Source organism: Melanostigma gelatinosum (assembly GCF_949748355.1).
Source record: "Melanostigma gelatinosum genome assembly, chromosome: 6".
Taxonomy (NCBI): domain Eukaryota; kingdom Metazoa; phylum Chordata; class Actinopteri; order Perciformes; family Zoarcidae; genus Melanostigma; species Melanostigma gelatinosum.
In genome coordinates, this window is record NC_136639.1 from 29,440,582 (window position 1) to 29,462,119 (window position 21,538).

General features: G+C 43.7%; 1 protein-coding gene across 1 annotated transcript in view; it reads left to right on the forward strand.

Moving 5' to 3' along the window:
• Window positions 1-2,573: 2,573 nt before the first annotated feature.
• Window positions 2,574-21,538, forward strand: part of LOC306778532 (zinc metalloproteinase-disintegrin-like berythractivase) — an 18,981-nt gene continuing 16 nt past the window's right edge. Inside the window, exons 1-22 of the mRNA XM_079270052.1 lie at window positions 2,574-2,712; window positions 4,420-4,508; window positions 4,628-4,704; window positions 4,913-4,991; window positions 5,212-5,288; window positions 5,980-6,163; window positions 6,299-6,361; window positions 6,599-6,670; window positions 6,864-7,033; window positions 7,752-7,833; window positions 9,107-9,240; window positions 11,187-11,364; window positions 12,786-12,875; window positions 16,341-16,536; window positions 16,672-16,777; window positions 16,947-17,103; window positions 17,267-17,347; window positions 17,958-18,051; window positions 18,140-18,245; window positions 18,325-18,394; window positions 18,470-18,565; window positions 19,460-21,538. The exon at window positions 19,460-21,538 is cut by the window's right edge and continues 16 nt beyond it. Coding sequence (XP_079126178.1) covers window positions 2,655-2,712; window positions 4,420-4,508; window positions 4,628-4,704; window positions 4,913-4,991; window positions 5,212-5,288; window positions 5,980-6,163; window positions 6,299-6,361; window positions 6,599-6,670; window positions 6,864-7,033; window positions 7,752-7,833; window positions 9,107-9,240; window positions 11,187-11,364; window positions 12,786-12,875; window positions 16,341-16,536; window positions 16,672-16,777; window positions 16,947-17,103; window positions 17,267-17,347; window positions 17,958-18,051; window positions 18,140-18,245; window positions 18,325-18,394; window positions 18,470-18,565; window positions 19,460-19,492 — 2,292 coding nt within the window. The 5' untranslated portion in view covers window positions 2,574-2,654 and the 3' untranslated portion in view covers window positions 19,493-21,538. The remainder of the gene's footprint in view (window positions 2,713-4,419; window positions 4,509-4,627; window positions 4,705-4,912; window positions 4,992-5,211; window positions 5,289-5,979; window positions 6,164-6,298; window positions 6,362-6,598; window positions 6,671-6,863; window positions 7,034-7,751; window positions 7,834-9,106; window positions 9,241-11,186; window positions 11,365-12,785; window positions 12,876-16,340; window positions 16,537-16,671; window positions 16,778-16,946; window positions 17,104-17,266; window positions 17,348-17,957; window positions 18,052-18,139; window positions 18,246-18,324; window positions 18,395-18,469; window positions 18,566-19,459) is intronic.

Here is a 21,538-nt window from a genome sequence, read left to right on the forward strand (position 1 = left end):
TGTGTCCCAGAGGTCTCTCAGGTTCTCATGAGATGTGTGCTGGTGGACCTCGTTCTATGATTCACATCAATGTGAAGTGTTAATGAGCTTTTTTATATCAACAGAAGTTGAACTTTCTGTTTCGTACAGTTGATAAACTGGCTGATCGTCTTCAACCAATACCTGCTGAGCTCCACCCTTCAGAGAAATGTCATTCTTAAAACCAACCTCGCTCCTATTCAGCGTAGTGAGCATGTGCTCCCGACCCAGTGTCTGGAGTTATTACAGATGTTTTCAGCTGTTTGATGTCCTTGGGATTGGTAATGCTGTAGTTTTGCCTGCAGTCTCTAACAAAAAAAAGTAATCAAGATTTTTCTGATTTGACATAATATCTTTGATTTACAAAGAGATTCCCTTTGTAAAAACCTTTTGCCTCGAACATGTCAATAGAATGAAACAAGAATGATCCAGTGTTCAGATTTCTGTGAGTATGCCTCACCTGCATATTGAAACATATTTCAGAAAAATTAAAGTTCTTAATTAAATTCACAGCGTTTACTGTTTCAAGTTGTGAAAGCACCACCGTATGCACGTGTGAATGCTAAGTTAAAAATGAGTGCTATGAGTCTTTCGAGTGGTGACTTTTTTTATTTTTTCAGATTTTCAGTTTTTTGTTTTCAGTTGTTGCATATTTAACCATATTTCAAAAACGAATTGTCTTAATGTAAGTAATCAACTGGAGAAGATTCATGGTGATTATTTGGTTAAAAGGTTTTCACCTGCAGTGTCTCCCCTGAACATGTATATCTGCAGTTCCCCTTTGAGCCACACGAGGAGCCTGGACGTGTGTCCTGTTCTACTTATAACATTGAATCCAATGTGAAAGGGTGGCGAACATTCGGATTCATAAAGTATTTATATATATACAAATGCATAAAATGTGTTTGGGGTGACCGTGGCTCACTGGGTTAAGAGGTCGTCTGGGAACCGGAAGGTCAACAGTTCGATCCCCGACTGGGACGTGTCACGTGTCGAAGTGTACCTGAGCACTACACTGAAGCCCCGCCTCCCCGGGCGCCGATCATTGGCAGCCACTGCTCCCTATACAGGGATGGGCCAAATTTCATGTATATGACAATGAACTTCCTTTATAGTGGCTGGTTTTACCTATTCAAGATAATATGAGGAACAGCAGTAAAAATGTTCACAAATTCTCTCTTCACGCAATTTATAGATCGATCGATAGATATTGTTTGTCATTTCCAAAAAGTTGATCCCAAGAAAACAAGGTAGGGAAACACTGGTATTGTAATATAACATATCAAAAGGACAGTAGGCCATAGAAATGTAAAGAAATGTCATATATAGTATGACATAAAAACAACTTTGGAAGGCATAATTGCACAGGAGGAGGACGGTAGATGTTTACAGCCAGTGTGGAGAGCAGAACGGAGTACAGCAGCCAATACCTCCGTCAGGTCACACAGACGCATGTCACTGTTGCTCCAAGAAGCTTTCAGAGCAGCGTCGCGTCGATGATGATTTGCACTGTATATCTGTGCTGTGGAAACCAAAGAGGGATTGTGACTCCTGGGTTGAGTGCAGTGTGGACTCACAGTGAGGCAACTGTTCAGATGTTGAGGTTCAGATGCTCGGTGTTTAGCTCATGTCCTCAACGAGGCGTGCACCACGAGAGGAATGAGCATCCGCATGAACAAGAGTACGACCGGGGTCACACGAACAACCATATGTTCACCCCATGCGCCCCAGATCCACCCTCACCAGGCAGTCCTTCTGTAACGAGATCATCTGTTATTGCAGTGAGCCTCGAGTTTCCCCTCAGAACTCTGTGTGTTGCTGTGGTCTTTGTAATTGACCCATGTGGGTTTCTTTGTTTGTAGTGTGAATATTATTCTGATCATTCCGTCACACTGCCAACATGAAACCTGCTTCCACACAGCAAGCGCCTGACACTGAATCTCTGTAGTTCCACTGAAGATATAACGCTGCACGTGTATGTTACTTTAACACCGACGCACTTCTCTGTGTCCTCAAATGTCCCCAGCCTGCCGCTGAGGGAGCACATTGGCCTTATTGTCTTCTGACACTTTGTCTCTGCTGTGACCGCCGGGCCTGCGTCCGGTGGGTCACAGCAGAGGAGCAGGAGATGAGACGCAGGCGGAGCTCAATCTTCATGCCTTTATTTGTCCAAAATGAAAAAGGTTGTGAAACTTTACAATGTGGTGACGGCAGAGTGACAACTGACGTGCCTGTGGAAATCACCATGTGACTCAGCAGCCACAGCACAGGATGACACGCACTGCTGGAAAAAGAAGAAGCGGCTGAAATTTAGATCCAGCAAAAAGGTAGGAGTGTTTAAAAACCAGTTTGTATTCATGCGTGAGACTGCATGTGAAACTCTGTCATGCAACCAAACGTGGGAGACCTGCAAGCTCAGCGCTGACGCGGTACTCTCGGCCGGTATCCTTCCTGCATTCTTTCAGAGAAGCACCGGGGCGTGTTCGGGCCGGTTGTGAATCTGTCGTCAATAAGGAAGTCGCTGTGACAGGCTCAGGAGAAGGTGTGGCCTCACAGCATGCAGGTAGACGCAGCAGAAAGTCCTGATCAGAGCACCGACCTGCTCCGTTACAGTGAGACCGTCTGCACTCCAGACAATGACGGGAACACTCCTGTTGTGGGTCCTCGTGCTCAATGCCTCGCTCAAGCCCTCAGGTGAGTCACTGGATACTGTTACCTCCACTCGGCCCAGCGGCCGATTAATAACTAAAGCCTGTCCTAGCCTCTTCATTTGAGTCTGCTCCTGAGGCATAAAGTAAAACACATGATTTAATGTCATATGATATATTGTTTTATAAATAACATGTTCTGAGGACTTAAAGGCACCATGTAGCTTCCATCCGTTTCAAGATAATGAATGATTTGTCTCCATCTGAATATATGTTCGATACCTTTCACTGAGTTTCACCCTGCATCAGTGATAATGGAGCTTTTTGGACCTAATGCTTTTGCAACATGTGATTAGAAAGGAAATCTGCCAAGTAATGAGCCCTCACTGCTGTCGTTACACTGGAGACTCTATACCGTCTAATAAACGCTTCCTAAGACAAGAGAACCAATGCGGCATTCCTCTGGACATACTGCTGATGTTGTGACACACCGTCTAGACTTCCAACCGCAGCCAAGCTACCGCCCATCAGGTGCTGCAGCGCAACAGGCCATGGAATACCTCCATGTTTGGAGCTACGATGAGGTGCAAGACCAGACAACTTCCAAAATTTCCGAATCAGGAACTGATGAAATCTGCTGGGAACACGAACACGCACGCGCACGCACACGCACACGCGCCATGGGACCATGGGGCTGGAGCAGATATCCTCACCTTGAGGGTCCGGGCCCTTCTGGGGGTCATCGGTCTGCAGATGGGGTCACAGGAGGTGCATCAAACAGAAAATAAACCCTGAGCTATTGGCTCATTTGCTGCACTCACCTTTTGCTGCTTTTATGATATTTTCCCAAATTTGTGAAAGGAAATAGTTTGGTACAAAACTTTTCATTCTTTCCAATTAGGTGGGACGATTGCTTCAAATAGTGAGTCTGAAGATGTGCTGTTCATGCCGAGGGTTCCTGTAAACAAGATGTGACGTGTTCATTTGTGATCTTCAGAGGGGCTTGGAGGTGGATTTTGTTGCCTTTGGACAGAGACGGGACAGCTGTCATCCCGGAGGAGGACAGGAGGACAGAGGACAGAGGACAGGAGAACAGAGGACGGAGGACAGGAGGACAGGAGAACAGAGGACGGAGGACAGGAGGACAGGGGACAGGAGGGCAGAGGACAGGAGGACAGGAGGACAGAGGACAGGAGGGCAGGAGGACAGGAGGACAGAGGGCAGAGGACAGGAGGGCAGAGGACAGGAGGACAGGAGGGCAGAGGACAGGAGGACAGAAGACAGGAGGGCAGAGGACAGGAGGGCAGAGGACAGGAGGGCAGAGGACAGGAGGGCAGGAGGACAGGAGACAGAGGACAGAAGACAGGAGGAATGGCTGATAGTTATGGATGTCTGTGTTCTTCATTCTTTATAAACTTCACTCAGAAATGTTATTTATTTTATTGACATTTTACATTTGTTTCCAGTGAGATGACTTCATATCGTGACTTTACTGTTGCTGCTCTACAAACAACAGTTAGTTATATCGACTGTAGTTCTCCGACACGCTTGGAAAGGGGAGGGGCTGAGCTGAGGGGTACTTAGTTTGTTACAACCTGCCACAAGCCACTAGGTGTCACTACAACGTACACGCTGTCCCTTTAAAACTTTTTTTGCTACGGGCTGCACGTAGGTGAATTTACACCGGCGTCGTTTGGAGATATGGCAAACTTTGTTATCACGAAGTAACACGATGCGTGTTGTATCTCCACAGAGAGCCATGGCCACGACTTTGACGAGGTGAAGGACTACGAGGTTGTTCGACCCATCAGACTTCACACAGTTAGAAAAAGACATACAGAGGTGCATCTTTTTGTTTTTCAAATTATAAGGACACATTTGAGCTGTTCTTGTAAACACAGTCAAGTAATGGTTGTGCTGTTAGTCACAGGAAAATAAGAATGCACCTTTCCTTTGCACAGCATCTCAGGCCAGAGAGCGTTAAGTATGCTATGACGGTGGGAGGAAGAGACATCGAAATGCGACTCGAAAGAAATCAGTAAGTTATTCCATCCCTAATGGCACGCCTCTGTGTATTATCGGGCACATCAATGTTTAAAGCAAAGTTTAAGGGCTACTTCCTGGTTTTACTTCTCTTTTTTCAAGCAGGTTATTTTCAATATCAACATTTGGTGTGTTAACCCAGATCCCAAAACTAAGTCAGATAAATCATGGATTTGATTATTTTGATCTCTTTTCATCATCAGTGAATTACTCACCAAAGACTACACGGAGACCTACTACCAAGAAGACGGGACTCAAGTCACCACAGCGCCGGATGACGTCGTAAGTATTTTGCCTTTGAGCGGCGAGTTTCAGTTCCCCGTGGATCAGATGCGACTTACCTCAAAGTAGCGTCTTTTCTAAACCACGTTCTTAAGCTTCGAAGACCAAATTCCACAAATGTTTCCTAGACCTTTTAACAGTTATGCCGTCATGTGAGCAAATGCCAGATAGTTTGGATTTCCTTATTTGCTGATGCTTTTATCATCCCTGTCTTCATCAGGATCACTGCTACTATCATGGGAGCATTGTGAATGACAGCCAGTCATCCGTTAGCATCAGCACTTGTGATGGACTCAGGTGAGGCCCTGAAACCATCCTCTCTTTGACTTCACTTGAAAGTATGAAAGTAGAGTTGAGTTGTCCTTGAATCATCCAAAAACCGGCCACTCCCACATGGTATCTCAAAATAATGAGGATACAAACAGAGTGAAAGCAGAGATGGTCATGCTAACAATGTTGGATTAAACCTAAACGGATGAAGCCAGTGAATCAGATTTCTGTATTGAGGTGACAGAGTTCTTGATTCTTACAGAAACAAGATGTAACCAGTGGTGGAAAGTAACTAAGTACATTGACTAAAGTCCAATTTTGAGTTATTTGTCCTTTACTGAAGTATTTCCATTTCACGCTACTTTACTCAGAGGGAAATATGGCACTTTTTAGTGCACTACATTTACGTGACAGTTACAAGTTACTTTTCAGATGAACACTCTTTAAAACATGAGAAACGCATTACCAACATAAAAAAATGTGTGAGCCTTTGGACAGGTCTTGATCAAAGTTAGAAACCAATTAATTAACTGACCTTATTGTATGTGATATATAAAGAGCAACAGTTTTCCAATTTTGAGTTCATGTTGAAGCATGATTGTCAGGTAGTGGCTATTGAGAGAAAAAACAAAAAAGAACTGAGGGGTGACTCATCCAATGGATGTATTGCTGGCCCAAAGCAACGTCTGGAGACCTAACCGGCGTGGTCTCGTTGCAGGGGTTACTTCAGAATGTCGGCCCAGAGGTACTTGATTGAGCCCCTGTCTGGTGGCGATGAGGGGGAGCACGCGGTGATGACTTTTAACGACAAGAAGTCCACGCCCGCGGTGTGCGGTGTCACTAACACCAGCTGGAGCGACGACTTCGAACCCCCGACAAGCCGGAGCCGCTCCAGATCAGCGGTAACGTCAAAACATCCTGCAAAGAAAAATCAGCAATTAAATGACAAGATGAGACAAATCGAATCATTTTAAAGCTTAAAAAACAGGACATGATTTTAAAATTGTCTTTACCTGCTTTGTTCTTTTGTCCTGAAGGGTATATCTATCGTCCAGAAACAAAAATACATTGAGCTCGTCCTTGTTGTTGATAATCGTGCGGTAAGATACACACATGAAAACCATGATGTTCAGATTAAACAGGAAGTCATTTTCTTGCTAACTTTAGCTAAACATGTCTTTCCAATATTGGTAAAACGCAGATTTTGGTCTGATAAGAATCACACTTTGTTATTTTTGGGGACAAAGTCAGCGATGAATCATTGGGTGATTTATAATGAATCAGCTGCTGAGAAACAGGATGTGACCGTGCGCTAACGTGACCATGTGGTGTTTCAGTATCTGAAGATGCAGCGAGATCAGATACGAGTGAGAAAGAAGATATTTGAAATTGTCAACTTTGTCAACATGGTGAGTCAGTGCTTCTGCTGTTCTGGGCAAATTCCAGAACACAAATGACACACAGCCACTGTCAGCTGCAATCTAAGCGTGTTTTTTGTCTCTAGAAAATATCTATTTTTGTTCCATTTTTTGAATGTCTTTTCCTGATGATTATGTCTCCTTATTTGAAAAAGGTCAACAGTGATGTCCTGCTTGCTTGCAGGTGTACAAGCCACTGAGGACCTTCATTGCTCTGGTGGGGCTGGAGATCTGGTCCGTTCGGGACTTGATCCATGTGACCCCCCCGGCCGGGGCCAACCTGGAGGCTTTCATGAATTGGAGGAACTCTGAGCTGGTGAAAAAGAAAAAGCATGACAACGCACACCTTATCAGGTCTGAACGGTCTCCAGAAGTGGAAACCAACAGTCTCACATTTTGTAAATGATGAATTATAACGTCTCTATATATGTACTTTTTTAAGACTGTTGCTTACTTATTAACTCCCACGTTCTTTTCTACCATTCACTGTTGTTGCTCTTCAGATGAATAGTTAGCATGGGGCCAGGCTTCAGAATGAACCCGTCATTCTCTATCTCAGTTTAAAGTTGTTGATGAAATAGAAGGGTGAGATTTCTGGCTTCCCTCTTAAAAGTGCACAACCAGCCATGTTTCACAGGTTCTTGATGTACAATGAGCTCCATGCACCGGAGGTTTCCACATCAGGCTTGTCTTTGCACATTGATTGGCTTTTAACATTCAATGTGGTGTAACGGATAATGTTTGCATGTATCAAATACAGAGAACGCCTGTATTATGACAGTCGCACACAATTTCCTCCTGGCCTTAAACAACAGCCTGTGGAACTCCAATCAAGAGGAAGAGGCGTGTGATCTTGATAAGCTGAGCAAACACGTATATGAAAGCTACCTTTGGCTTCCAGGAAGTGCCAACCAAGCCGTTGACGTCACATTAACTCTCCTCCCCACAAACAAACATTTTAAAATACTACGAAGATACTTGGTTATTTTGTCACCGCAAAACAAACCACATGTTGCCAATTTAGTTCATGTTGCCATGGCGAGTCATTTCATTACCATTGCTTGTCTTTCAGTGGTATTGACTTTGAAGGAGGACTCGTGGGATTGGCTTTCATTGGGACTCTTTGCTCGGGTCACTCTGTTGGAGTAACACAGGTAAGGTGTTCCTGAGAGTTAGCGAACAGCATGGCTCTATCATAATAGGATCAGTCCACCACTTTGGTCCGGACTGAAATATCTCAACAAACTGTTGGATGGATTGCCATACAATTTTGTACGGAAGTGAGTTTTTCTGTAGCACCATTTATGATTTGCTTTATGACCAAATACCTGCAAAACAAAACCCCTCAACTGTGCTTGTTTTAAGTTCGAAATAGAACATGTTAGTGTACTAACACACAAAAGTAAGAACACTAGCTGCTAAACATTAGCATGTCAGTATTGCTATTGTCAGCATTTAGCTCAAAGCAACACTGTACCTAAGTAGTCCAGTAATAATGTAGCTGACCTCACACAAACAGCAAAAGACAGTTTTACTTGTATTATAAAGCATAAAGGTATCCTCTTTCACAAATAAAAAGTCTGAGTGAATAATCCGAAAGGGAAATAGAAAATGGCCACCATCTGAGTTCCTATTCTCAAGAGTTACAGTCAGAGATGGACAGCTCAGTGGACTGTCCCTCAAGAAAAACATCTGATCTGAACTGCAACATCAAAGTGGTTAGAATCAGACCAACCAGATCTTCGATATAGATATAGAATAGGTAGAACAATGATGTGATCATAATACATTCCCATCACTGATAAACTGAATGATTTTTTGATGTTGTTTTGCCTTTTTTCCTTTGGCCTTTTTGTTTTCTCATTCATAACATACTGAGGAAAATAATCCTTTGATTTTGATGCAATCTGTGTGAGGTTGACCCACATTTTTAGGTAAAATGCTTGGACTAAAGCACAGCCTCACAGAGCTACTACGTACTTGTTTGTTGATGAGGAATAAAATAGCGGTAGCCAAATTCCCAATAAGTACAAAATTCTGTGTCTGTGTAGTCAATGTATATAACTCATATTTTATTAAATTAACATCAGTACACAATCTAAATTGTTTGTCATTTGTGTCCATTACGACATTAATTTGCCAACCAAGTTCCCCACTATCATCAACAAGTTACCAAAAACCTGAACTTCTGTTATCTGTTAATAAAGAATGAATAACTTCGTAAAGAGGAAGTGTAACTTTCTACCAAATGGTGATTTTGAAATTCTTCAACTGTGGAGCAACACATGTCTAGACTCTGTCACGGGAACATTACTGTGGTCATCAAAAACACAGCAGATTGAGGAAACAGATATTGTGTCTTGTTTGCTTTAAACAAATGTGAAATGCAAATAAAAGGGACTAAATTGAAAGAGTTCCATCTCTCAGGATCACAATGACCGGTCCATCGCAGTGGCGGCAACTCTGGCTCATGAGATGGGCCATAACCTGGGCATGAACCATGACGACTCCAGCGCCTGTGCTTGTTCTGCTGAAAGCTGCATCATGGCTCCAGCACTCAGGTAGGAAAAGTTGATGAAAAAACTGTCAAAAAAGTAAAAGAGTCTTTTGTTTTACAAGCAAATGACAGAAGTTTCATACAATCTTAAATCTACCCAACAGATTTCACTCATCAAAGTTCATGTACAGAGTTGTGTGAAGCCCTTTTGTGGCTCCAGAGGGAGCTGTTTGAAATATGAATTGTCAGCATCGGTTGGGTCTGTGATTACAAGTTAGAATCAGGAAAAACAACAGCGGGTTGCGTCAGAAAGAAGGTTTTCCAGACCTCTGTAGCGCGGTTCTCATCTTTGGGTGAGGCTAGCGTTAGCTGAACTCCACCGAACAGTTGGTGGTTAAGTTGCATTGTGGGTATTGCCAAGTGTTGACAAGAAAGAAGAATCATAGAATGAAAATGATGATTTTTGAAAGGCTAAACGCCAACAAATATGGATTAAAGCAAAAATATTTAGTTCGACAAAAACGTGAATTTTGGAAACAATCTTATAAAAATCGATATTGAGTTCTACTCAGGACTGAGATAATGATAGAGAGGTGGACACGATGCTGCATCGCTCGCTGGCCGTGTTTACGAGTGAGAAGGTAACAGAATGTTTCATGGTCCTCATATTGCTCTTTCTGACTGCCTGTCGCACTGTCATGGTTTAGTGGGACATTTTAACAATGCAGCTTAACAGAACGGAACTTACGTTGTGTGCTTTTCCTGCTATGACATGTCACAAAGACCGATAAGAACAGGTGGATTCACTCCAAATCCGTTTCTTGGCAGCTTTGTTGAAAGGCTAAAAGGAGACAAGGTGCATTATAAAAAATAAAACAAATGTAATTGTCTTATTGTATTTCAAAGAATGTGACTTTGGACTTACCTTTTAAACTCGGGCCCTATTTGTAGGCCTCTGCTCAAATGGCATACCCATACTAAAGAGACCACAGTTCTGGAACTACAAGGTCTATTTTAATAATTGTTGATGCTATAATTCAGATAACACTTGTGAGATTGTTCAGATGGGTAAATATTGTGTATATGTTGCTGGTTAATATAGTGCATGAAGACATTACACAGTTCAAATTGAAAATATTCAGGTTCGCCTGAAAAAAAAGCACTTTTATTGATATTATGTTTTTGAAATAATGCAGCTGCTCCCTAAAAACTCTTCCAAATCATTGCACAACCGATCAGCAGATGCTGAATAAAGGTTCAAGAGGGATAAAGTGAAGAATAAGAGGCTTTAGTACAGAGAGGTCACGCAAGGTCGTCATTTTGGAACCAGCTGTTGCAGCTCTTACGTTGTACTTTTATATACTATATAACTATATATTTCACTTTTTGATCACTCATATTATTCAATACATCCAAATACAGCCGTTAGGAATCATTTTGAGAGCAAGGGTCCTGTCAGAGCATGTTTCTGGGTCTCATCCATGGGATTTTAACATTTTTTATGTTTGTGTTTTCTTCATAAAAGTGAGCAAAAACCAAAGATTTTTCCCGGTGAAGGCAACTGTTATGTTGCCGTTGTTGGCTCACAGCTTTGTAGTGGTTTCACGGAGAGAAAAACCGAAGGTATTTATGCGTTCGGCGTCGAATGCTAATGCTAAAAAATGTAATGGTTAGCTCGGTAGCCGTTAGCCGTTAGCTTCGTCTTCCAAAATCGATGTGCAGTAAATATGACGGCGATTTTTGGTCAGAAATTCATGGTTTTATGCCACGTTTTTTGCTTATATTACTAGTCTATAGTTGTGTTTGGAGTGTGTAAAAAGTGACTTATATGATAGTGTTGCCCATACGTTGTTGTTTAATCCGGTATATGAAATGTACAAATCCACAATATTGGCGATCACTAAGGGCATTTTGCGGACGATATTTTCAACCCTGCCGAAGCCCGAGAGCCCCCAAATCTGGGAGCGTCGTGTGCAATAGGAAGTAAAAGTTGTTGTTTTTCTTCCACAGCTGGAATGTTCCTCGGTTTTTCAGTAGCTGCAGCAGCAACAACTACGAGAAGTACCTGCTGGGCCGCAGCCCCGACTGCATCCTGAACAAACCGGACTACAGAAGCCTGGAGGCGCCTTCAGTCTGCGGGAACGGTTTCTTGGAGACAGGAGAACAGTGCGACTGTGGCAGCATCGGGGTAAATGAACTTCATTCAAAACCAATTGAATTATCCTCTCTGTCTCTCAGTCATCAGCCCTGTTGCTGCCCCTCGGTATTATTACGGTTTGGAAATGATACCGACGATGTTACGATGTAGCATCTGACACAGAACACGTGAAACGCATTCCCTGCGCTGATGTTTAGCAGCGTCGGTGAGTGTCTGCCTCAAGGCTGTTCTTTTTTCCAACAGTGAGCCTCAACACCTTGTTTCCTTCGTCTGATCTCGCCTCTTTAAGTTTGTTATTTTGCCCAGAGGTATTATTATTATTATTAAGAGAATGAGGCTGTTTGACATGCACCAACACGTTTGAAAGTTGCAGTCAATCTTCTTTTCTTCAAACTCTTTTGAAGATGTTTGGGTTGCACATTAAGGAGCAGCTTGTTCATTAAAGGCTGTTCTTCAGACCTCACAGCCTCCTAACTGCTCACCAGAGGGTTCAAACTGCAATCCAATTGTTGAAGTTTTTTAATTGATATGTACTTTTATAATTGTTGAGCTAGTTGCGCTATCTTGAAATTACAAAGTTGTGTCCGTTGTACACGAGTATATTGACAGTAAAGTTAAATTGAATTCATTCGAATTTTTCAATGAACAGCCACAGTTTATAAACACTCATTTCAGGCGTCAGAATTATGATACTTAACATGGAAAAGCGCCTCACGGTTAAAATCGGATTCATTCCAATCAGCCCGAGAATGTGTTCAGACCTGCTGTAGCTTCTCCTGGTGTACGGCAGAGGCACAAGAAGCTCCAGCTCTGAATGTGCTGAGTCGCTCCTCGCCCCCCAGCCCTGACCCCCCCCCCCCATCCCCATCCAAAAAAAAGAAAAGGCGGCATGCTGCAAGAGTGCCTTGTTGCTGAAGATTCCTACCCTTTAATTGATAGAAGCTTATCAAATAGAGATTTTAGTTTGTTTTTCACAGGACAAAAGTCAAACTACAATAGAATGTTTTAATTTTTTATGTAAAGAAGCATGAAGTTTTTAATCAAGAATCGCAGCCCTTACCTTATATTATATGTTTTGGTTACGTACCATTATGGTGCAATACAGCATTCTCTTCTGGTAATCTAAATCAAGTCATAAAGAAGTACCACCAGAGTATTTCCAAGTATCATAGGACGATGAAAACAAGTAATAGTTCTGATAAAGAGTCGACTTAGTTAATGTTCTGTCACAGTTTCTGCCAAATCTCCGCAGTGTTCATGAAGGTCCGAATGAGGGGGCGGGAGGCTCGCCCATCTTCAAAGCACAAATATACATCGAGATTTATTTTTTAAAGGAAAACACATGCAACTCAAAGTCACTCTAAAAGTACAGGAGCATGACACAAGGAGACTAAACACAAGACGATGACCAGAAGGATGAAACAGCCTGATGAGTTCTATGTGCCCCACAGGAGTGCACTAACCACTGCTGCAACGCCACCACCTGCACCCTGCAGGAGGGCTCTCAGTGCGCCGAGGGCGCGTGCTGTGAGGACTGTCAGGTGAGGAAGTGTGTACTGACACATGCTGCTGTACCTGTTGCAAATCTTCTTATTGTTTGATCTGATACCGCCCTCTAGTGGTCATTTAAGGTATTACTGGAGTACTGCAGTAAGAAATACATTCTCTTCTCACATGCTCACATGTTATTTTTTTATTCAGTAGTTTGTTTAATAACTGATCATTTCTGAGATAGTTACCGTGAAAATCTGACACTGTTCCAACTCTAGTGGACATGTGAGATGACTTTCAGACACAACTGGTTTGAAGCCAATCTTGGTCCAGAGGAATGAATGTATTTCTTCATATATCTTTTCAATAAATAAATCAAATATAAAAGAACTGTGAAAGAAGCCACTCGTACTATCACCTGAAGCTGCAGCTCCTTGATATTCACTGTTTAGCTGTCCAGCCCACAGCCGTACTGATGCTGGCGTTCAGCCTCACTGCTGTCATCGAGTTGTTCGAGGCCAACCCACGAAACACTGTCTGCTCAGCAGCAGACAGCAGACACACACCAGACCAGACCCACTGGTGGAGAACAGAGAGAACGGCACGGTGGCTTCATACACGGAGGCAGCGTCACGGTGCTTGTAGTGGTTGATTTGTGATGAGCAGCTTCGTTGATTATATGACTTATTGTTCAAACTTAATACCTAACTGCTGACTTAATAACTTTTAGCTGTCTGACTAATGGTGCGACGCCACAGGATCTCACTATCAGGAACTCAGCAGCGAACACCCACAGAACACGAGACAGACTGGATCTACACTCCATGTAGCTTTACCTGCATCACACAGACTACAAGCAAAGAGAGTTGTTCCTGGATCAACTGACTCCACAATAGAAATGTGCATCACTCTGTCCCAGGTCTGGTAACCTATCGGCCCCTAGAGACCCCTAAAAAGACATGATTCATCAGAGAGAAGAAAGACCAACAAATAAGATCTACTGATCCGTTTTTCATCAAATAGAAAAATACAACCTTGAGAGTGAAAAATCAAGATGATCACTTGTCAAACCTAAGAAATCACATTAAACTGAGAATGCAGCCAACACTCAACAACTACGCTAAGCTGCCGTCTTCCTCTGATGACACACCAGCGGTCACCGTGAGCTGCTCCTGTTCTTACTCTCACACACATCTGCTCCTGTTCTTACTCTCACACACATCTGCTCCTGTTCTTACTCTCACACACATCTGCTCCTGTTCTTACTCTCACACACATCTGCTCCTGTTCTTACTCTCACACACATCTGCTCCTGTTCTTACTCTCACACACATCTGCTCCTGTTCTTACTCTCACACACATCTGCTCCTGTTCTTACTCTCACACACATCTGCTCCTGCTCTTACTCTCACACACATCTGCTCCTGTTCTTACTCTCACACACATCTGATCCTGCTCTTACTCTCACACACATCTGCTCCTGTTCTTACTCTCACACACATCTGCTCCTGTTCTTACTCTCACACACATCTGCTCCTGTTCTTACTCTCACACACATCTGCTCCTGCTCTTACTCTCACACACATCTGCTACTGTTCTTACTCTCACACACATCTGCTCCTGCTCTTACTCTCACACACATCTGCTCCTGTTCTTACTCTCACACACATCTGCTCCTGTTCTTACTCTCACACACATCTGCTCCTGGCCCTCTCCCGATCCACCACCTGCTCTCCGGGTCTCTGTGATTACCCGCTAAACCCAAACATCGCTGGGTTGGCCACAAAGCCTGATTACAAACGTTCTTATTGAACCTTTAGTGATGCGTTGTACATGAGAACAGGCTGCGAGCCTCGGGTTCCCGTCTCCCAACGGATCCCCTGGTTCCCATGTATCACAACGCTCCGGATACTTGTTTCCTGATTTCCTGTATACCCGCCATCAGTGGACACTCCACTAGTTGTCTGACAACCTTTCTTTTACCATCTGGCTCGGCATCCTGGTTCCCATGCACACAATTGAGACGTAGTCTCTAAAAAGAGGGAACTTTTCTTTACCTGTGCTTTAAAGGTCACAAGGTTGAGGCTACCAAGAGGCCACATGCACTCTGCCTCATGATGTGAATAACATAAGACAACGATAAAAACCAATATCAGATTATGGATATGACTATACGTTGATACATTTTAAGACACATACATTTTCCTTCCACATGCTTTAGATGGCGGTACTTGTGGATACATCCACATAACTCACGATAACCATGTCTACCTTAACGAAACACAACTCCAACACCAGGCAACTCACTGAGCACGAAGCTAAAACATGCTAACTGTGCATGCACACACAGTGGTGCTAGCAAATATTGCTACTTATTGCTACCTGCACAAACGTCACGATGAAAGTTGAGACTCCAACAGTAGAAGCCGTGTCACTGAACTAGCAGCCGAAGATCAGAATACAAAGAAACCTTTACTTTACATGATCATAACCACCGACGATGTCTTACCTTTGCTGTTTTCTGACCAAAAGTTGTGTCCAAGGGCGAATCAACGCCGCTGACCACTCGTCCAGTGCCTCTGGATCATGTCTGGGTTCATTCGCAGGGCATGGAGGAGTGTTTTGCACGCGGCCTTCTTCGGCATTGAGCTTCCTATCCTCAGCCTTGCACGAGGAAACGTGGTCTATGTCTCCATCTAGTGGATGAATAGTGGTACTACATACATTCACTGTCCACGCAGGGTTATGGTTTCAAAAAAATAAGGGCTTTGTTTTGAAAAATGTATTATTTCGATGGAATTAAGACCTATAGTGACACGTAAATTACATTTACTGAAGAACAGTTCTAATGCCACCGATGATGCCAAATGGATCTTAAAACACCTCCACGACAACTTTTCCATTCATCCATCCATGACCCAAAGCGCTTATCCTCTTCAGGGGCGCTGGAGCCGATCCCAGCTGATCGGGCGAAGGCGGGTCCACCCGGCACAGGTCGCCAGTTCATGGCAGGGCACATGTAGAGACAGACAAACATTCACACATACGGGCAATTTCAAGTCTCCAAATAACCTGAGCTGCATGTCTTTGGACTGTGGGAGGAAGCCGGAGAACCCGGAGGGAACCCACGCTGCCACGGGGAGAACGTGCAAACTCCACACAGATCCGGGATTGGGGATTGAACCCGGGTCCCTCTTGCTGTGAGGCGACAGTGCAGCCACTACACCACCGTGCAGCCTACAACGTCTCCAACTTCACTTTATTCGCATCATTCCAGATGTCAGATGTGGTTCGTCAGAGGTTTTGGGCTTCTAAAGGGATATTTGCTCTAAAAGTGACATCTTTCATTTTCGTTGGGTTCTATCTTCATTCACATATACCCAGTTGTATTATTCAACTAGACCTTGCAGTTGCAGAGATATTGTCTGTTCATATCACGTTCGAGCAGGGGGCTGATACAATAACACAATATGTAATCTGATCGAGTGTACCGCGACTCTCCCACCTCCACGCAGGTCTCGCCTCGTACCACGGAGTGCCGCTGGAGGCGGGACGAGTGCGACCTGGCGGAGTACTGTGACGGGGAGAGCGCCACCTGTCCCGAGGACGTCTTCGCCGTGAACGGCCTCCGGTGCGGCGGAGACCTGGGATACTGCTACAAAGGCCAGTGTCCACAGAGGGCAGACCAGTGTGTCAACATGTATGGACCAAGTGAGTGTGTTGTTGTGTCCCTTTATACAACCCCACTGTGTGAAGGAAAAGAGATCATATTTGAATGGGTTAACTATTTAGAACGATCAGAGCTGAAGACCTAAAGACATGCATGGTATCCTCTCCTGTCCTCAGGTGCCATCGAGGCCCGTCCATTCTGCTATAAACAGAACACCAGAGCAACCTACTACGCCTTCTGCAGGCGCCCCGCAAACGACAAGTACATCCCCTGCCAGCAAGAGTGAGTTTTTAGTAAAAGATTGGGCGGGATGCTCCCCTGCAATGGGCCCAGACTCATCTGTGGTGGGCTAAATCTTTCCTTTGACGTTTCCTTTGTTTTGCAGAGTTAAGTCAGATTTGGGCCCGAAGTGAATGGCAGAGCATCTTTTTGACCCTCTCTTCCATTGCAGAGACATATTTTGCGGGAAGCTCTTCTGCCACGGCGGTAATGAGAACCCCAACTACGGCCGCATGGTGCGGCTCTCCGACTGCAAGGCAGCTTTCTTTGCGGACTACACCAAAGACTACGGCCAGGTGGAGCCCGGGACTTACTGTGGGGATGGAAAGGTAGTAGGCTGCTTTTTTAAATGTTGTATTGTTTAAAAAAAAGATTTCATTCATTCTGTGAATGTGTTCACGATCCCCTTAACACGTCCACACTTTAGAACGTTGCAGCACCAAATCTACAACGTTTGTCAAAGTAACGACGTCTTTGATCTTTTTTTTCAAGGTGTGCAGCCAGAACGAGTGTGTGGAGCTTGAGACAGCGTACAGAAATGTAAACTGTTCAGCCAAATGCCCAGGCCATGCTGTAAGTACATGCCGACACTGGTCTGCATTTGTTGTGTTATTTAGGTGTCAAAAAGAATACTTTAAATCCTCTAAAAGTGTTAAAAACACAAAAGGTCTTAAACAAAACAAAAAAAAGATGAACCTTCAAATTATAAAACATCAGCACGAATAGAAATAGAAAATTGGAAACAAATAAGATACAGCTGTTTTATGTGCTGACGTCGTGTACAACTGCTAAAGTAGATCAAAGGTGTGAAAGGTCTTGTTTGTCTCACCCAATGAGCTTCAAGCCTTGATTTAAACATGTGCATCCTGTGGGAAGGTGTGCACATTGTGGTGGGTTACTGAATTTAACTGAAAAAATAAATGTTACAGGATTCAAATCAGGCACACACTTGCAGATAAAAACTAAAATATATATGGTAAATATATATTTATGGTACTGGGTGTTATGTCTTGTGTTTGTAATAATTGTACATAAAAAAGATAGATAAATAAGGTTGGGTATGGGTAAAGTCAAATTTGAAAAAAGAGTCAAAGAACATTGGAGATGAGCCAGACTGCTGGTTAGTTTGGTGCCATGAAACACAACATGTGATCACGGCGGGATTTCCTTTGTGTTCATTCAGGTGTGCAATCACAGAAGTGAGTGTCAGTGTGAGCCCGGTTGGGTGGCTCCTCACTGCGATTCCAAGGACGGAGCTTTTAGATCTCTTTCAGCTGGTAAGACCCAGCTGCAGTTGTTCAAAATGCATACAGTGTAGAAAGTGTTCTGCACAAGGAACCCAAACGAAACTGATTTCTATTCCAGGAGCAATCGCTGCCATCGTGGTGACGGTTATACTCGTGGCTTTAGGTATCATTGCTGCTGTGGTAGGAATCATCTGGAAAAGGCGGCAACGTCCCGTGTTGCCAACGTAAGTAATCCTCACCATATTATAGTTCCACTGTAAACTCACCTCTGCAAAGCACATTAAATCTGTCATTCTAAACTAGCGCACACACCCAGAGGAAGCAGCCGGCAGTGGACAGCTCCGCTCACCGCCTCAACAAAGGGCCAGTGCAGGTAATGTGTTGGTGTTGAGCTCGGATACATTGTATGACTGTGAAATCCATTCACTAACGCTGCTTGAAATTTTAGGCTGGAAGGCCGAAACCCAAAGGAGCTGCACCTCCACCACCTCCAGCAGGGAACAGACCGAAACCCCCGGGCCAGAACTACACGGCTGCACGCCAGGTAACCGGTCGAACAAACTCCTTCACTGGTCCTTCCTACGATGGTTTCATCCGCTAAAAAACAAAGCCTTTCCAATTGGCGCCCAATGTTTCCTTCATGTGTTAGCAGCTTCCATTCGAGCCACAGAAGACGAGCGCTGGCTCGATCACAAGTTTTAGGTTTCTCCTGTCGTCAAAATCTGATTGAATGACCAATGAACACACGAGTGGTCAGAAGGGACGCACCGATCCAACTCTTTCAGTCCCGATACCAAAACCTGGGCTTTGAGTATCGGCCGATACCGAGCACCGATCCGACGCCAGTGTTGAATTAATAAGCTGCAAGTCTCGCTGTGTGGAAGAGACATTGGATCCATATCTGCCATCGGTGCATCTCTCGTAATTAAGCAGCGAGATCCTCCATTTCTCAATCACAAACCGCTTGTTAGCTCGCTAACTGGCTAACTGGCTAACCTAGCTCAAGACACGTAAACAGCCGGCTCTTTCCAAAGGGAACACCATCCACCCACCAGCAGCCGATGATGCTCGCTACTGAAAATGATATCTCGCTTGTTTCATCTGCAGCTGACACCTGCAAAGAAGTAGTCCAGTACACGATCCCCGTAAAACCTCAAACTTTCTATACGCAACAAACGAGATGTGTTCATGAGTGAGCTTTAGGTGTCCTTAGGCAGATTTTGTTACACAGCAAGGATTGCCGTTTCCCCCTACTTCCAGTCTTTATGGTAAGCTAAGCTAAGCTAACTGGCTGAAGCTTCTTATTCATCGTACAAACATGTCAGCAGTGTCGATCTTCTCTCCTAACTCTCGGCAGAAAGCGAATAAAGGTGTTTCAACAGAAAATGTCAACCATCCCTCACAGTTTAGTCATTTCTTTGTGGTTTGTCCTCTATAGGCTCTGAGGCCGGTACCTCCACCAAAGGTCTGATGTCCGACACAGTGCCACCTGCTAGTAAACCAGAGGAGACGCAGCTTTGTCCATTAACCCCCGACAAGAGGCTGCTGGTGGTCCAGAGAAGTTTTCATCAACGGCGTCCTGTCACGGCCGTTCCCTCTGCAGGAGTGTGCAGGAGGGACAGACTGGACTTTAAATTGTTACTTGCATGATATGCACTGAGGTCTCATTACAGGGATGAACTCAAGACACTTTTTTAGACTCTGGGGTTTTGGTTAGTGCAACTAGAAACAGCTCCGGCCCTGAATGTGAGCCATATGGTTTTATACATGGTGTGTTATTTTGTCACAATAACGGCAAAGAATACCGACTGGATTTGATTGTTGAACAGTATTCTGTAGTAGTCTGTTCATATCTTATCTCCAAAATATCCTGATGGTCTGACATTTCCGTCGCTCGGGTGCATTACAGTGCAATCGAATAGAAATACTCAGTGATTGTGAGGACTGCATTTATCCTGCTGTTCTGTAAGATGCTTTCTTTTATTAAAATACTATAAAATAGTAAAAGGCAAAACAGGAACCAATAAATGTTGTTGGAAGAGACAGTTTCCAATTAAATAACATGTTTTAACCACTTTTACAATCTACTTTTAGGACATTTACAATCGGCACACTGCTTGAGATTTAACCAAAACCTGTCACAGTATAGGTTGCACTTTATCATCCTCGCTAATCTGGTTTAGACTTTTGCTCCACACACTTGTGTCTAGTAATATATCATCGTGCTGCTGCTGGCCTCAAGTGAGCTCGCTGTGTGAACAGGTACGTAATGGGTTCAAGATCTTGAGCTTAATATCTACATTTCAAATTCAGTACTGAAGGTGATGGTTATTTTGTTGCAATTCTTTAAACCTTCCATGACTCAAAAGCGCTGCCTAAATATTTCTTACAAACCAAATCCTTGTAACTAGTTAACGGTCCGATTTGAGTTACCATGACGATTACTGTGTACATGTGAAAACCCAAAGCACCGTGTTCCTGCGCTGTGTGAAAGAACGTCGTAACCTTTGACTGAATATCACTCCTCTCTGCTCCCGCAGCCCTCGAGCAAGGCATTAACCCCCGACGACCCTCGGGGTTGCACTGAGCATCTCCAAGCAAGAACGTCTGATAACACTAAAATGCTTCATGTAAATTAATGACGGAAAATAAACCTGATTTTGTACAAATTCATTATGTGCAAAAAAACGAAATGTTATCTTTTTTTGAGAAAACATTAGTCTTAAAGCTGCATGGATTGTTTTTGTTCATGCTTTGTCCTCGCGGGTGCAGCGGAACAACCAACACGACACTGACATCAGTGATGACGTAATGACGGAGGTCAAGCCGTGAAGTTAGCTCCCACTGGTTCCCTCCACAAAACGCCAATGGGATCTTTCTATTGGATTTCTGTAGAACATTTGTTCTGTGGCGCAAACAGGTTCAGGCATATAACCAAAAACTAATTCAAAGAAACTAGAGCCCGGAAGTGCAAAAAATGCAAAATCATTTCTGGGTTTTAAGACTCATTCCTGCAGCACCTTTATAAAGAGCCAATCACAATTCAGAGACCTTTCTTTGGAGGCGCTAACGTTCCAAATGATCTGATGCAGCTTAAAAAGAGCGAAATACAAGATTCGGAGCAAATCTTGCGATTCCACACAGCTCTCAACGTGGTGGCGGCTTGCAGCTAACGGTGCTAAGAGCGCTAACAGTGCTGACAGTGTTTACCTGAGAGGCAAACCGGAGGGCAACAGAGCAGGACGTCATCCGCTAAACTGGATTACAACACAGCTATAGTAACACTCTGAACAGCATAGAGAAGCATAAGGGACAATAACAGACATCCATGACGAGTCAAATAAAACTGTATTTGAATTTTATTCTTTTCTTTCAAGTGATACATCGACGTAAAAGATTTCATGGCCTCGCATGACAAACACTGTACCGTTTTTTTGTTTCCACCCTTTTTTACAGCTATTATAAGATTCTTAATGAACAATAACTTGTTTTACATTCTGCGAGATATGTAATAGGA